General features: G+C 64.3%; 1 protein-coding gene across 2 annotated transcripts; it reads left to right on the top strand.

The window, feature by feature from the left end:
* Positions 1 to 1123: 1123 nt before the first annotated feature.
* LIMK1 (LIM domain kinase 1) lies at positions 1124 to 10625 on the top strand. Of its 2 annotated transcripts, XM_084218859.1 has the most exons (16): positions 1124 to 1234; positions 3034 to 3130; positions 5679 to 5817; positions 6163 to 6272; positions 6348 to 6539; positions 6944 to 7049; positions 7131 to 7315; positions 7388 to 7571; positions 7652 to 7738; positions 7943 to 8074; positions 8186 to 8245; positions 8344 to 8409; positions 8505 to 8661; positions 8761 to 8816; positions 9290 to 9447; positions 9540 to 10625. In XM_084218859.1, exons 1-16 carry the CDS (start codon positions 1177 to 1179, stop codon positions 9688 to 9690), a joined length of 1938 nt encoding a protein of 645 aa, XP_084074985.1. In that variant the 5' UTR covers positions 1124 to 1176; the 3' UTR covers positions 9691 to 10625. The 2 variants fall into 2 exon arrangements, with proteins under 2 accessions (XP_084074985.1, XP_084074986.1); XM_084218860.1 differs by lacking the exons at positions 1124 to 1234; positions 3034 to 3130 and adding an exon at positions 3567 to 3731.
* Positions 10626 to 17116: the final 6491 nt, after the last annotated feature.

Here is a 17116-nt window from a genome sequence, read left to right as displayed (position 1 = left end):
ATTCTGGCTCCAACCTGTGTCCCATGTCCATGACCCCTCCCCGTGGCGGTGGCAATGATGCAGGAGCTCACCCCAGCCCGTGGCACTGCACAAGCCTGGAAACATGCTGGGTCCTTGCTACAGGGCTGTTGCTGGTCCCACTGCATGGTAACAGCGCTGGGACACGCGGGAGGGGCGAGGGGACAGCTTTGCCCCTAGGGGTTGCCCGTGCCTTTTCTCACGGTGACACCCAGGGTCCTAGGGGGCCGTCTGTGCCGTGACCTGAGATGTCGGGGACATCTCTGCCCTGTCCTAGTGTGCCAGCCTCGGAACCCATGAAAAGGTCAGTGCTCTGACTCACAGTGGGGGCCTGGGGGTGCAGGAAAATATTCGTGCCTTGTGCCCCGTTGACAGCTTGAGGAGCAACGGGGCTGTACCTGCCCTTGGTGACAGCCCAGGGGGTGACATCCATGTGCCATCCCATGTTAACAGTGCGGGGAATGAAGGGGACATCCATAACCTATCCCACAGTTACAAACCCGGGACCGAGGATGAAGTCCATGCCCCTTGCCATGGTGGTGGCCTGGGGATGCAGGGAGATGGCCGTGCTCTATCCCGTGGTGACAACGTGGGGAATGAGAGAGACACCCATGTGATGCCCCACGGTGACATCCCAGAGCAAATGGGAACGCCTGTGCCCTGACCACAGTGACGGCCTGGGTCACGAGGGGACACCCGTGATGGCCAGTAGCCGGTGGGGGGACACCCGTGGCCTGCACATGGGGCTGGCCTGGCGTAGCTGCGGACACCGCGGCGCGTGGGGACACCCGTGATGGCCCGGGGAGGGTGAGAGGACGACGCCATCGCCCCCTGAACCGCGCACCCCCCGGGCCCGATCGGGCAGCCCGAACCTCGCCCCCGGCGCTGACCGCGACCGTTCATCTGCACCTCCTGCCGACCACGCCCACCAGCCACACCCACTGGCCGGGGCCGCCCCGCCCCTCGCGCCCAGGCCCCGCCCCGTGCTCCCGCGGCCCGCCCCGCCCCCGGGCCGCGCAGGCGCGCTGCAGGCGCCGCGGTGCCGCCCGGAGCCGCAGCGGCAGGGCCGGGGGGGCCCGACCGGGGCTGCGCCCGCGCGGGGACCGCCACCGCCTCCGCCACAGGCCCGGCGCGGCGCGGCGCCGGCAGCGCGCCTGCATGAGGTTGATGCTGCTGTGCTGCACCTGGAGGGACGAGCCTATGGGAGAGGAGGAAGGTGCGTGACCCCCCGAGCCCCCCGGCTGACTCAGCGCTTCCGCCGCCGCTCGGGCCCCGGGACCCCCCAGCCCCGCTCCTGCCGGCCTGCGGCCCCCCGCATCCTGCCCGCATCCTGCCCGCAGCCCCCAGCCTCCCCACTGTCCTCGCGCCCCTGCATCCTCCTCGGCATCTCCATCCCGCACCCTTGCACCCACAGCACGCCCCCCGCACTCCCCACCGAGCCCGCATCACCCCTGCATCCCAAATGTCCCCGTGTGCCCGCATCCCCCCCTGCATCCCTCACTGCATCCCTCTCTGGTCTGCGTTCCCCTTGCACCCCGACATTCCTTGTCCCCTCATCCAGCCTGCACCTTCCCCACAGCCCCCCTGCATCACCCTCCACTCCTACATCCCCCTCTGAAATGCCCGTCCCGCACCTTACATCCCCCGTGCCCCCCACACGTCCCCTGTGCTCCCCAGCTACCCTGCATGCCTCTCACACCCGCTAATCACCCCCTGCACCTCTCACTCATCCAGCTCACAGCACCCACTGCATTCTCCACTGCACTCCACCCTCCATCGCTCCCCTGGCCTGCATCCTCCTGCACCCCATCCAGCCTGCATCCTCCTCACACCCCAAATGTCCCCGTGCAGCCCCTGTTCACCCTGCATCCCCTCTGCACGCCCAGATCTTCCCTGTTCCCCTAGTTCAGCCTCCATGCCCCCATCCTTCCTTGTACTGCCACCCAACTGCATTCCCCCCTGCACCCTCAAATCTCCCCCATCCTCCTTGTCAAGAACTGTGCACCCAGCCTGCATCCCTGCTTACACCCTTCCAGCACCCCACATCTCCTGCTGCACCCCTGTCCAGCCTGCATCCCCTCCTGCACCTCCCCATCTCCCCCTGCACACTCTGTGTGCCCCTCCTGCACCTCCCATCCCCTCCAGCCCCAGATCTCTGCTGTGCGTTCCCCTCTGCACTCACTGGGCCCCTCATACCTCCCCACACACCCCAAGAACTTGCACCCCCAGGACCTCTGCAGCCACCCTGCACTCCTCTGTGTGTCCCCCATTCATCCCCCACCCTGCACCCCTCTGTGCATGACACAGGTCCCCCCATGCACTGTGCATGACCTAGCCCCCTTTGCACCCCTCTGTGCTCTCCTGCGTCCCCCAGCATGCCTCCAACATCCCCCTCTGTCCCCCCATTCATCCCCCAGTGTGCCTCCAGCATCCCCCTCTGTCCCCCCATTCATCCCCCAGTGTGCCTCCAGCATCCCTGTCTGTCCCCCCATTCATACCCCAGCGTGCCTCCGGCATCCCCCCCTGTCCCCCCATTCATCCCCCAGCACCCATCCAGCATCCCTATGTGTCCTTCTGCATCCTCCATCACCCACTCTGCACCCTCTGTGTGCCCCCATTGCGCTGTGCATACCTCAGTACCCACTCTGCATCCCTCTGAGTGTGCCCCATTCATCCCCCACCCTGCACCCCTCTGTCCCCCGGGACCCCCAGCACTCATCCTGCTGTCCCCCCATGCAGCCACCACCCATCCCACACCCCGCCATCCTCCCTGGATCCCTTGGTGCACCCCTCCTGCCCCTCTTCACCCTCCCTGCGCTCTGTGCCCCCATCCCACCCCTGCCCTGTCGCCAGCCCTGGAGCCGTGGGTGCCACGACCTTGACCCACTGGGGGATCAATGGTGGGGGATGGAATTCCCCCCCGGGCAGAGGGATTTCATCCCGGCTGCTGTTGTGGGTGGCCGGGGCCGGCTGCTGGGGTGCCAGCGCTGTCCCCTCGTGTTCCCCCGCCTGCAGGGACCGACCTGCCGGTGTGTGCGAGCTGCAGGCAGGGCATCTACGATGGGCAATACTTGCAGGCACTGAAGGCTGACTGGCACGCCGACTGCTTCAGGTGGGACACGCCAGGGACGGCGGGGATGCTGGGGTGGGTGGCGCTGGGGACACCAGCATGGCATCGGGGGCATCGGGATGGGTGATGTCATGGACACTGGAATGGATGGCCTTAGGGACACTGGGATGGCATCAGGGATAGTGGGATGCTCTGCAGGGACAGGGACGGTGCAACCTCCCGTTCCAGCCATGGCAGGGACATGCGTGCGGCCGTCACAGCGTCACTCTCTGGAGCATGGCTGTGGCTCCTGGCACCCATGGAGGTGCTCCAGCCGAGGCCAGGCCTGGCAGAGGGTTCTGCTGCCTGTCCCTCGCTGTCCCCTCCTGCCGGGTGACAGGGCGCGTGTGGCTGATGTCACCCGCCCCCCTCCCTCCCAGTTTCCTCTTTCACTCGAGCCCTCCCGGCAGCTCCAGCTGTTGGAGCCCCGAGAAAGAGAAGGAGAAAGGGCCCGGGTCGCGGGGCACAGGGGTGCCCGGGACCTGACAGGGTTCTCTGCGGGGCTGGGGGTGCCCGGAGTTGTCCCCGGGGTGTGTCCCTGTCGGTGGAGGAGGATGCTGGCGGCTGTGCTGAGCAAGAGCCGCGTCCTGAGCGCTGGAGCCAAGTGAGTGGGAGTGGGATTGAAGTGGGAGCGGGGTCAGGACGGGCTCCGCAGGGAGCTCCGAGGGGCTCAGCCTGTGTCCCCCATGGTCGGCTACCCCTCTGGGCCGTCAGCCGGGGCAAAGCCACTGCGGGGCTGCAGCTGGATACGGTCCCCCCCGGATGAGCGGCTTCCGGCAGCGCTAGGCTTGCTGAAAACCTTCCTCCTCTTCTTGCTCCTCTTCTCCCCCTCCCCTTCCCCTTGTCCTGCGTTTCCCCCTCCTTTTCCCTCTCCTTGTTCCCCTGCTGCTCCTCCTCCCCCTCTTCCTCTCCCTCCTCCTCCTCGCCGCCCCCGCCCCGAGCCCAGGGGAGGTTTCTGCTGCGCCATCGGAGGGGGAGTCCTCTTGCGGTGACGTCATGGGGTGGGGAAACTCCATGCCGTGACGTCACCGCTGGTTGGTATTCCACCTGCGTGGCCGGGGGCGGGGGTGGGACACTGCGACAGTCCCCGGGCAACCCCGGCATCCCCTGCAGAGTGTCCTGCAGCAACCCTGCGCCCTACAGCACCCCGGCACTGCAAACCCCTACAGGAAATCCTCTGCAGCTTCCCCTGCACCCCTTCAACCCCTTCCCCAAGAGAATCCCCTGCCTTGCAGCCCCCTGCACCCCTCCCACAGCATCCCTTGCATGCATTCAGCACTCCCCTATAGAAAATCCTCTATGGCTCCCCTTCTGCACCCCTAGCCACTCCCACACCCCCACACAAATTCTCTCTGCTACCCCTGTCCCCTCCTGCACAGTCTGATGTGCACCCTTGCTGCTGTATCCCAAAAATGACAGGCCCCTGTGCAGCCCCGAGCACACCCTGCTGTTGTCACCCCCTGCACCCCCACAGCAGCTCCCCCACCCCCTGTGCCCCTTGCAGATTGTCCCAAGGCTGGCATGGCATGTCCCTGGCCAGGCTGGTGTGTCCCTCTGGCTGTCTGTGCCAGGGTAGGGAGTTTGTGACCAAGGGGGCATGTCCCTCTGTCCCTGATCAGGCTAGCATATCTGTCACCAGGGTGGGACGTTTCTCTGTGTATCCGTGACCAGGCTTGCATGTCCCTGTGTGTGTCCGTGACCAGGCTGGGGCATCTCTCTGTGTGCCTGTGCCAGGCTGGCACATCTGTGGCCAGGCTGGGACATCTCTCTCTGTGTCTGTGCCAGAGACACATGCAGACTGGCAAGTCTGTCACCACGGTGTCATGTCCGTGGCAAGTCTGGCGCATCTCTCTGTGTATCCGTGACCAGGCTGGCGCGTCCCTCACCAGGCTGGCACATCCCTGTGTGTGTCTGTGACCAGGGTGGGACATTCCTCTGTCCATGTGTCCATGATTAGGGGGATATGTTCCTCTGTGTACCCCTGACTGGGCTGTCACATCTGTGAGCAGGGTGACAGACCCATGACCAGGGTTGGACTTCCCTCTGTATGTCTGTGACCAAACTGGCATGCCACCCTAATCATGGATAGAGAGACATGCCTTTCTGTGTGTCTGTCACCAGCGTGGGATGTCACTCTGTCCGTGACCAGACTGCCACACTTGTGACCAGTCTTCATCCCTCTGTGAGCCTGTGCCAGGCTGGCACGTCTGTCACCAGTCTGGTACATCCCTCTGTGTGTCTTTGTCCAGGCTGGCACATCCATGCAGGGCTGGCCTGTGCTTCCTTCCTCATGCCTCTCCCTGCCCCACGTCCCCTTCCTTGTCCACCCCAGTGTCCCCACGTGTCCCTGCAGCCCCAGCCTGCACTGTCACACCCCTGGAATCACCTGCTGTCACCCTAGGGATGGTGACACATTGATGCAGTGGCCCTGCAGCTACATAGGAAGTGAGGGAAGCAGCTTGCCCGGAGAGCTGTGGAGAGGGCAAGCATTGGCTATGCCCCGGGGTGACAGCAGGGACCAGGTGACAAGGGTGTCCCTGTCCCTGCCCAGGTGTTGCGAGTGCGGGGCCTCCCTGTCGCACCAGTACTACGAGAAGGATGGGCGCCTGTACTGCAAGAAGGATTACTGGGCACGCTTCGGGGAGCTGTGCCACGGCTGCTCTGAGCAGATCACCAAGGGGCTGGTCATGGTGAGCACCACGGGGTCCCCAGGGGTAGGACATGGAGCCTTGTGCTATGGCTCAGCTCCTGGGGAGGTGGGGAAGGGGTGCAGACCCCCAGCACCACTGGGTGTGTCAAGGGTGTCCTCTATGTTTTAGGGGACCCTGGAGGGCCTTGCTGGAGTTGGGGAATGCGGGGGAGAGGCTCAGGGTGGTGGGAGTTGTTTCTGCAGCCACCCCCAGCTTGGTGGCGCTTCTGTCCCTACCATCCCATAGCTCAGCCTGCCCTACCCGTGGCCCCAGGGCACCTGTGGGTGCTCCCAGGCCCCTCAGTGCCTGGACAGGGGGTCCCAGGGCTGATGGCATTGCCTGCAGGTGGCTGGGGAGCAGAAGTATCACCCTGAGTGCTTCAGCTGCCTCAACTGCCGTGCCTTCATCGGGGATGGCGACACGTACGCGCTTGTGGAGCGCTCCAAGCTCTACTGGTACGTCTGCTCTGGGGAGACTGGGGGGACGCGTCCCCGGCACCCCCACCCACCCTCCTGCTCTGCTCCCCACAGCGGCCATTGCTACTACCAGATGGTGGTGACACCGGTGATCGAACAGATCCTGCCGGACTCCCCGGCCTCCCGCATCCCTCACACCGTCACCCTCGTGTCCATCCCCGCCTGCTCCGACGGCAAGCGCGGCTTCTCCGTCTCCATCGACCAGGGCTGTGGCGCTGAGCACCCGTGCACCGTGCGCGTCCGAGAGTGCGTCCTTGTCCCCTCTGCAACTGTCCCCTCCCCAGGGCTGGGGCATCCCGTGCCCCTTCTACCCCTGGGATCCATCCCAGGGACACCTTTTAGGGTGGGAGGGGAGGGGTGGTGCTGGGTAGTCCGCATTGTCCAGGGGTGGCCTGTAGGGACCGTGGTGATGTGTCCCCAACTGCAGGAGGCTGTGCTGGTGTAAGCCTGGCCATGCTGGCATTATCTTATATGCCAGAGTGGGTTCTGGGTACCGTGTATGTCCCTGTGTGGTTGGGGTGACTTGTGGAGACTGTGCCAGCATGTCCCTGTCCAGGAGGTTACAGTGGGACCTGACACACCCATTGGGAGTGTCCTAGTACACCCCCCTGATGGTGACAGTTGGGGGTCTGGCCCCACCGTCCCCACAGGGTAGACCCAGACTGCATCAGCCCTGACATGAAGAACTCCATCCATGTTGGTGATCGCATCCTGGAGATCAACGGGACCCCTATCGGCCACGTCCCCCTGGACGAGGTACGGTCCCCCTGTCACACCCCAGCCAGCCCCACTTCCACCATGTCGCCAAACCCATCCCATCGCCATTTCCCTCTGCAGATCGACCTGCTGATCCAGGAGACGAGCCGCCTGCTGCAGCTAACTATCGAGCATGACCCCCACGAGCCCCTGGGCCAGGAGCCAGGGCTGGCAGGCAGCCCCCTGCCCACCCTGTGCAGCCCCCTGCGCTCGCCAGCTCCCATGCCCTGTGGAGACCCCGCTGCCATGCGCCAGCGCGCTGTCACGTAAGGCCACCCCCTGCCCCCGCCCCTGCTGCGTGCCCCCCACACACTGACCTCTGCCCATCCATCCCGCAGGAGGAGCTGCAGCACGGACAAGTCCCCGGGCTCGGGCTCGGTGGGCTCTCCCGCGTCCCAGCGCAAGGACATCGGGCGCTCCGAGTCCCTGCGCGTCGTGTCCCGCGCCCACCGCATCTTCCGCCCCTCGGACCTCATCCACGGAGAGGTGCTGGGCAAGGGCTGCTTCGGCCAGGCCATCAAGGTGGGCAGGGGGCACGAGCGTGGGGGTCTCGGCTCCCCAGCGTGGAGGGGGGGTGGCTGAGTCCCTGCACTCCCGGCCAGGTGACACATCGGGAGACAGGCGAGGTGATGGTCATGAAGGAGCTGATTCGCTTTGATGAGGAGACCCAGAGGACCTTCCTCAAAGAGGTGAGGGTCCCCTGTCCTTAATCCCCCCAGGGACAGAAGAGATGGGTCTGTCTGATCCTAGCCCCACCTGGGCACAACACCTGGACAGGGGCAACCAAGCCCCATGGGTGCAGCCCTGCCCACTGAGCCTGCGAGCAGCAGCTCTGTCAGAGGGTGCAAAAGCCTTGGGGTGTCTCGAACATGGGGCTGGGGGGTCTCCTGCAGGTGAAGGTGATGCGCTGCCTGGAGCACCCCAACGTGCTCAAGTTCATCGGGGTGCTCTACAAGGAGAAGAGGCTGAACTTCATCACAGAGTACATCAAAGGGGGCACCTTAAGGAGCCTCATCAAGAGCATGGTGGGCACTGGGGGAGGAGGGTTGGTCCCCCACCATCCCACAGCCCCAGTGTGGCTGGGGGACCCCTCTTCCTTTTCCATTTCTTGGCAAACTCCCCCTCCTGCCCCCCAGGACAGCCACTATCCCTGGAGCCAGCGGGTCAGCTTTGCCAAGGACATCGCTGCTGGCATGGTGGGTGCCACCATGGGATGGGTGGGTGGGACGGGCACTGGTGAGTGGGGGGACCATGGCATGGGGGTGCCCCTGCTCTCAGCCCACCCTTCCCACAGGCCTACCTCCACTCCATGAACATCATCCACCGCGACCTCAACTCTCACAACTGCCTCGTGCGGGAGGTGAGTCCTACTTTGGTGCTGCCCTCCCCCAGCCTAGCTGGGGCTCTCAGTCCCCGCGTGGCTCCCCCAGGCCTCACCCCTCCCTGTCCCCCCAGAACAAGAGTGTGGTGGTGGCTGACTTCGGGCTGGCACGGCTGATGGTGGATGAGAAGAACCAGCCCGAACATCTCAAGAACCTGAAGAAACCGGACCGCAAGAAACGCTACACGGTGGTGGGGAACCCCTACTGGATGGCCCCTGAGATGATCAATGGTGAGGGGAATGTGGCCAGCCAGGCCTCTGTCCCCAGGCAGGGGACACTTGGTGGGGCTGGGACAGGACGTGTGACGTGGCCTGACCCTGTGTCTGCAGGGAGGAGCTATGATGAGAAAGTGGACATCTTCTCCTTCGGCATCGTCCTATGCGAGGCAAGTGCCCCTGGGGCTGGGGTCTGCCATGGGCACTGGGGTCCTCGTGCTGTTTGGGGTCACTTCTCAAGGCTGGGCTATCTCCTTTGGGGTTGGGATGTTTAGAAACTCTTAGAGTCTCCACCTTAGGATTGGAGCCTTTTCCCTTGGGCTTGGGGTCCCCCTTGGGCTTGGAGTCCTCATTGTGTTTGGGTTCCCCTCCAGGGTAAGGTTCTCCCCCTTGGGGTTGGGGTCTCCCTTTTGGGATTGAGGTCCTTCCTCATTGTGCTTGAGTTCCCTCTCTTAGACTTGGGAGACCTCCCTTACAGTTATGACCTCTCTCCTTTGGTTAAGGGTCTCCCTGTTGGGGTCTCCCCCTTGTGGTTGGGGTTTCTTTGTTGTGTTTGAGCTCCCTCCTGGGGCTTGGACATCTCCCCCTTGGGGCTTAGAGGTCCCTGTTTGGGGTTGAGGTCCCCCCTGGGTGCTGCCCCCAGATCATCGGCCGGGTGAGTGCTGACCCCGATTACCTGCCCCGCACCACCGACTTCGGCCTCAACGTCCGGGGCTTCCTGGAGCGCTACTGCCCCCCCGCCTGCCCCCCCAGCTTCTTCCCCATCGCCGTCTGCTGCTGCGACCTGGACCCCGAGAAGCGGTGGGTGGTGGAGACCCCCAGGGGTCCCTGGGGCAGGGGACTGGGCGGGGACAGAGCCAGCGGAGCTGCCACCTGTCCCTCTCATCACTCAGGCCGTCCTTCACCAAGCTGGAGCAGTGGCTAGAGACGCTGCGCATGCACCTGGAGATCCACTTGCCGCTGAGCTCCCAGCTGGAGCAGCTGGACCGAGCCTTCGGGGAGATGCACCGGCGGGAGGGGGGGCTGCCCGCGGCCCCGCGGTAGAGCCCCCGCCCGCACCGCTCTGCAGCCACGGGAGGAGGAGCTGCGCACGCCACCAGCCGCTCCTGGGGCTGTCTCACCCCGGGGCTGGATCCCCGGGCCCCTGGACGCGCCCCCACCCTGCTGCCCACCCCGGGGAGCCGGCTCTCCCCGGGGCCGCATGGCCCTGGGCACCCCCCACGCCGTAGCTCTGACCCCCAGGACCAGCCTGGCCGGCCGCACCGCGGGGAGCGACCCCGTCCCCGTGTCCCCCACCCTGGCTCACCTCCCCTTTGCACAGCGGGGCTGCCCCGCCCGAGCCCCCGGGCTCCCCCGGACAGAGCCGCGGCCTTGCGGCGGTGCCTTGGCTTTCCGTGAACTTGCACTTCGACACAGGAGGGACCCCGCGGCCCCCCAGGGCACCCTCGTAGCAACGCCCTCGGCCGGCCCCTGAGGCTGCTCCCGCTGGCACCCCGGGCTTGGGGGGCTGCCGGCACCCCCGGCCGAGCGAGGTGTCACGGGGGACACCGCCGCGGCGTGGGGACAGGCACGTAGCGGTCCCTGCCGCCCCCGCGCCTCCGCTGCCCGTGCTGAGCCCTGAGCACGCAGCCCCGGGCGCGGCGCCGGGGACTCCAGAGGGACGCGGGGCTGCGGCTCATCTCGGTCCCCCTGCCCTGGAGGGCAGGGGGTTGCGCCACGCGGTGCTTTTCATGCTCTTTATTCAGGTTCATTTTTCTGTAAGATATTTAAAGAGAAGAGTTTGTATTATTTTTTCATACAACGTAGCGTTTGCCATTTGTCACTGCCTCGGTTCTGCTTTCCCGAAGGGATCAAACTGTGAAGCCTCTCCGTGCACTTTTGCCCGGGAAGTCCAAGGTGACGTCCTCTGCGGAGGCGGGAAGGGAGCTCAAACTGTGATGTACCCCGAGCCGTGAGTCAATAAATCCTTCCCCGCTCGCTGCCCAGCCTGTTGGCAATCGCTCGCCTCCCCCGGGGGGGCTGGGAGCTCCTGCGGAAACTGAGGCAGGAGGGTACGGTCCCTGTGCCCGGGGTGGGGCTGTGGCACTGGCTGTGGTGGCACCCACCAGCTCGCTCACCCCCATGGGGGCAGTACTGTTGTCACCCTTTATGCTGTCCCCACCCTACTGTGGGTACCCCCAGCCCTGGGACTGGTGCCATCCCTGCTTATGTCACCAGGGCCCCAAGTGCTGTGTCCCCTTGCTGGCCTGGTCACCATGGCCACTGTCATGCCAGGGTGGTGACAGGCAGCTGACAGGGCTGTGTGACCATCAATGCCATGGAGCTGATTTGCCTTTGGTGTAAAACCAGCCCCAGGGAAGAGTGAGGTGGCTCATGCTGGAGTAGCCCATGGCCCTCCCTTGTCCTCAACACCTCTCTGAACCAAACTAAGGTGGGGGAGCTCCATCCTTAGGGAGGGCGAGCTTTGGAAGCTGGAGAAGGCCTGGAACCCAAAGAGCTGAGGGGGAGTGACAGGGAAGGGGTGGGACTTGGGGGATGTCCCCAAGGATGTCCCCAGTGATGCTGCAGCTGGAGAAGGAGCCCAAAGGGGTCCCAGGATCCAGGCTGGAACCCCCACCAGGAAACCTCATGGTTTATTGCTCTGGAGGGACATGGGGGGGGATGTAGTGACAGTGGCACTGTCCCCCCTCCTGGAGTGAATCCTGACTGCCTGTTCCCTAGTACCCCAGTGAGGGATAGGGACTAACACCCTACCTGGTGTCACAGGCTGTCATGCAGCCCTTGGTGACACCACACTGCCCCCAGTGACGCCCCACTGTGCTGATTCTTTGCTCTGGGAGCAGGACACTGTCACTCCCTGGCAATGCTGGGGTGAGGGACCCACTGTGGCCATCACACCTGGGAAACACCACTATCCCCAGTCCCCTGCTGCCACAGGAGACCCCCAGCCCTGCAGTAGGAACCCCCAAACCCGTGGGACCCCCCCAGCTGGGTGCAGGGATGCCTGGTGGTATCAGGGACATCACACCCACTGGGACACTTGCTGGTGGCCCTCGGGGCAAGAGCCTGCAGCTGGCCACAACACCAAGTGGCCACTCAGTCACCCCTGTGACCAGCAACTCCTCAAGCCACCAGCTGGGACACCCCTCACCAGGCAGGGAGGTGGCTCTGGCACAGCTGCAGTGGCCCCATGCTGTCACTGTCACCCAAAAGTTCCCTCCAGGGGTGTGCAACACCCTGTGCCCAAATCCAGCCCCTGTCCAGCCTGACCCAGTGCCCATGGGAGGGGCTCATCCCATCACCAGCACCTGGCTGTCCCCTCCAGCCATCCCTTCCCAAGAGGGTCAGGGCCACCCAGACCATGTCACAGGCCACCAAGAGCTGCCACTGCATCCACTGTCTCCTCCCAGGTCCTGCTCTGTGCCCCCCCAGGGATGTCTCTGGTAGGGTCCTGCCCACACCTGACCCCAGTTTGGAATGGTGGCATGTGGGGAGCCAGGTGTCCCCACCAAGGGGGTGGCCAAAGGCACCAGTGGCTCTGGCAAGGACACAGCTGAGAGCTCCAGCCATGAACCATCAGCTCTAGGTTTGTCACCTTCTTCGTGGGGAAGTTTGGGCCTCCAGGGGAGAGGAGGAAGGGCAGGTTCTCAAGGAATCCTGGCAACGTGGGCACTGGTGCTGTGGGGACCCTTCTGGGGGACATCTTGTGACAGGGGTAATGGGCAGAGGCTTGAGACGTGCAAGAAGTGGTGCTGGGGACCAGTCAGGACACCTAACTGCGCAGGAATGTGTGGAGATGGAGAAGGATTCCTGGGATCCCACCAAGGCACCCAGCTCCATAGGGATGTGTGGCGCTGGAGGAGGGTCACAGGGGTCCAGCTGGGGTGTCCAGCTCCGTGGGGACATGGGGTCTCATCCCCATCCCTGGCCACAGCAGACTCACCCCCACATGAGGATTTTCCAGTGGTGAGCAGGCAATGGCTCTGGGATCCTCTGGAGCCCTTTCCACCTCAGCCAGAGGCTGGACTAGAGACATTCTGGGATCATTCCTATCCTCCACCCTTCTGATCTCCCATCCTGCATCTGGCACGTGGCTCTGCAGGGTGTCTGTCACGGCTGACCCTGTCCCTAGAGCCACCTCTGTGCACTGGGTACAGGATCCCTCCCCTGGCTCAGGAACAGGGCCTTTGTGTGGCTCTGGAGCAGCCTGAGCCCTCTCTCCATGATTTGGTGTCACTGTCACACCTCCCCTCTGCAACCTGGGCTGGGGTAGGAGCCACCTCCTTGGGTCACACGTGTCACCGTGACCTGGTGGCTCCTTGGGGAGCATCCAGATGCCCAAAAGCCTGGTGGAGCTCTGAGGCCAGTGGTGGGGGGTCAGTACCTGTCTGTCTGCCTCAATTTCCCCTGTAGCTGGGGTAGGCTGTGAGGTATGGGGATGGGAAGAAAGGTTGTTACTGCAGCTCCTGTCCCCCCTCCAGTGTCCTCTGGTCCCTGACAGGTGAGGCTGGCCAAATCCAGGCAAGAAAATCCCATGGGAAACAGTTCCCATCTCATTTGCCAGCAGTTTTTGTAAGGTCTACATAAACGTGGCATTATAAACACAGCCCTGGGAACACGGTTCTGCCATCCTGCCCCTCTCTGCCAGCTGGGGGCACTGGGGCCCATCCCTGTGTCCTGTGGGGACACAGGCATCTAGGAGGGGACAGCTGGGGGTACCTGAAAGCCTCAGCTGCTTCTGGTGGGAAAAATGGCTCCTCCTCAGTCCCACTGCCGTTCTCCCCCAGCTCCAGCCCAGCCCCTTTGCACTGGGGGTCCAGAGGGGCGGTAAGTGATGGGTGCTCCTGGATTCCCCAGTGCCACCAGGTCCCCAGGCAGGGTCAGGGATGGGCAACATCGACTGAGAAGTCCTTTGGGAGGTATTTGGGAGCTGGTGACACGTGATGAGCTGTGGGAAAGTTCAGTCCAAGGAGGGAAGGGGGCCTTGTGTGGGTTGGGCTTGGGTGGGACCATGTGGGCTAGTGGGTTTGCATGGCTGTGACACCGTTCTTTAGAGCACATCCCATGTCCAAATCCCTCCAAGGGGCTGGCACTGCCTGAACTTGGGGAATGTGGACCCTTAGAACCCCCAGGCCCCCCTGCTCTGAGCAGGAGCTCCCTGCAGAGACAGCCCAAGGATGGGGACACCCTGGTGTGTGGGTCTGGGGAGCTGTGGGACCCTGACATGTGGGGTTTGGGTTTGGGGGACCCCAGACTGTGGATTTGGGGGCTATTAGCTGCCCTATTAGACTCAAGCAAAGGGAGCAGCCCAGGCATGGGCGGCCCTTCTGGGCTCAGACCAAGGGAAAGAGGCCAAAAGGCAGGAGCTACACCCCAGGTTTTTAGGGTCCACTCTGAGCACAGACCCCTCAACCCACCTCATCCCTGTGCTGGAGCAGATCTTGGGAAGCACTGTAGGGTGCCTGATGTGGCTCATCCTTTCCACAGTGCGAAAAATGAGTTTATTCCCAGCTTGGAGTCTGTTTGGCTGCTTTGGAGAGGTGAGAGCAGAACTTCTGCCTGTGCTTGGTGGCTTTGGGGATGGACCCTTGGGGCTTTGTCCCTTGGGATGTGTCACTGCAGTGAGGTGCTCCACTCCCTGCACATGGCATTCCTGGGCCCAGCCACCGCGCTGGGAAGGCCCCCAGACGGGACCCTTTGCAAGAGAAAGAGCTAAAAATAGAGGAATAGAGGTTCTCACGGCAGATGCAGGGAAGCATCCGAACGTGGCCCCTGGACCTGCCAACAGACGAGGACAGGACTGACCCCAGCCCCATCCCATGCCTGGCTGACACCCTGTGGTCTCCGTGATCCCAAATCTTCCCCCCCCCCGCCCCTCCTTAGAGCCCCCCGGGCAGCCCAAGCCCCAGGCGCTGTCTCGGTGCCGGGTGATGCCGGGGTGGGCAGGGGGAGCCGGCAGCCCCGGGGCAGGCAGCGAGGAGGTTAAACTCCCCACGCCCGCCGGATGCAGCATCCTGGGCTGGGCTCTTTCCATCTTGTTTTGGTTTGGAGAAATAAAAGCTTTGGCAGCAGCAAAGCCGCTTCCCAAAATAACTCAGCCTCCCATGGTAATTATAGAGCTCCGGGCCCCGGTAGCGAGCGGAGACTTCCCAGCCGGGCCGGGACCGAGGATCGCTGCTGCTGTCGGCCCGAGGCACCCCGGGGTGCCTCGGGGACCTCGGGGACCTCTCCAGCTGTGCCACCCTCCCTGGGCGTCACCATCGCTCCCCTTGGTGTCATCTCCCAGACAGGAACGTGCAGCCCCTGTGTCCCCTCCCGCTCCGCAGCTGATCCCTTCAGCTTTTAATGCTCCGTGTAAAGCCCAGGTCGCAGCTCCCCGGCCTCGACGGGCACTGGGCTACCGGGGCGAGGCGGTGGCAAGCGGGCGGCTGCTCCGGGCTGTGCCCCCTGGCCAGGTCGAGAACACCGAGCTCATCCCGGCAGTGCCGGCCTGAGAACGCCCGGCTCACCCCGACAGTGCCCTCCCGCCCCCGCGGGGCTCAGCGCTGCTCCTTGAAGGGCAGGGAGAGCCCAGGCTGAGCTCCTGAAGCCCCCGAGCCCCTAATCCCCGGTAATCCTGAAGGAAAGCGCTGGCTGCGGGGATTAGGGATGTAAACAGCCATCCTCACCTGCCTGCCCCTGCCTGCCCCTACCTGCCCCCTGCCCAGAGCCCCCAGCCAGCCAAGATGAGGTACCAGGAGAACGGGATCCCTGCCTGGAATCTCCAAATACAGGGTCGAGGTGGCCACCGGTGCTCTCTGAGGCTGTGTTGAGCCTGTGGTGGTTATTTATGGGAATAAAGGGAATGTAGAGCCATCTGGACATAGCCTGGATCTATAACATCCGAGGGAAAGAGATTCCAGGCAGTGACAAGGTTGGGGACAAGGTGAGATAGTCCCTGTGGAGTTACACAGCTTTGGTCAGAGCCTGACTGGGGCTGAGTCCCTCTTCTCCTCCTGGGGAATCACCACTGGCTTTTTTCATGGGCAGGGAAACTGAGGCAAGTGAGGAGAAACCCATAAAACGGATGTGCTGGGAATGCATGTTACCTCCCCAGCTCCCTGGCTTGGAGCGAGTTTGAAGTGGGACAAGGACAGTCCTGAAGAGCAGCAGGGCCGGGAGACTGAAATTTGGGGACGGCCGAGCTCTGCCAGCTGCTCTCCACGGGGAGCAGCCACCGCGGCCAAGGCTCCCCCGGCCCCTTTCATGGCCGGAACACGAGCGCCCCGGGCAACCCCGCCCGCGGTGCCAGCATCCTCCCTGTCCTCAGGGACACGGGGACACAGCCACGTGCCACTGCCATTCACATGGGCTCGGGGGCATCCCGGGAAGGCGCTGCCATCCCTGAGGTGGCACGGGGGTGGGGATGGGGAGAGGGGCACAGCTGGGTGTCTGGGTCCCTTTGCCAGCCCATCAGCCAGGGACAGGATGGCTCAGCAGCAGCCCCGGGAAGGGCTTCGGGATGGGGAGGCAGGCTGGGATTTTGCAGAGGGAGCACTGGGAGACTGGGATTTGGTGACCCGTGCCCAGCGCAGTCTCCAGTCCCTGGTGCCCCGCAGGTGATGTGGAATGTGTGGTGCTGGGGTGTTTTCCCTGTACACAACACCCTCTAACTGGTGCCCAGTGCTCCCAAGAGCCAGTGGTTGGTGTGCAGCCCAGTGCCTCCTGCACAGTACTCGTACCTGCAGGGCAATGCCTGGTGCTGGTGACACTGCCAGGAGGTCACTCACTCTCACGGGGGCCATTCCCTCTCACCTGTACCACTGACTGGTGCAGGAGCCTTGCACCCACTGCCTGCACCGGGCCCTGCCAATGCCCAGCACCCAGTACTCGTGCCGTGCACCCGGTGCTGTGCCCTGTCCCTGGTACTGGCGCCCCGTCCCTGCTGCAGTGTCTTGTTCCTGGTGCTGGTGGCCCAGCCCTGATGCTGGAGCCCTGTGCTCGGTGCTGCTGCCCTGTGCCACCACCCCGTGCACAGTGCAGTTCCCGCTGCCCGGTGCCCGGCCCCAGTGCCAAAGCGAGTGCCCGGCGCCGGTGCCAGGTATTGCTGCCAGAGTCGAATGCCAAGGCTGGATGCTGGCGCCCAGTGCGTGGTGCCAGTGCCCCGTGTGCGGTGCCCGGTCCTGGTGCCCGGTGCACATCGCTGCGATGCCGGCGCCGCGGGCTGGTGCCGCTGCCTGTACCCGTGCGCAGTGAGCGGTGCCGGGCGCTGTTGCCGATGCCGCTGCCGGTGCCCGGTGCCGCTGCCGGTGATGCCGAGCGGCCGCCCCGCCCGCCCCCCCGCCCGCCCCGCCCCGGGGCCGCCCCCGCCCCCGCCGCTGCTATTTCTGCTAATCCGCGGCGGGGCCCGGCCGTGCCCATCGGCAGCCGCCGCTCCCGGACGGCGCCCGGCGCCGCAGCCATGGTAAGGCCGGCGCGGACGTGGGACCGG

Source organism: Fringilla coelebs (genome assembly GCF_963513975.1).
Source record: "Fringilla coelebs genome assembly, chromosome: 20".
In the NCBI taxonomy this organism is placed as follows: Eukaryota; Metazoa; Chordata; class Aves; order Passeriformes; family Fringillidae; genus Fringilla; species Fringilla coelebs.
The sequence above is the reverse complement of the archived record's forward strand: the minus strand, read 5'-3'. Positions and strand labels throughout refer to the sequence as shown.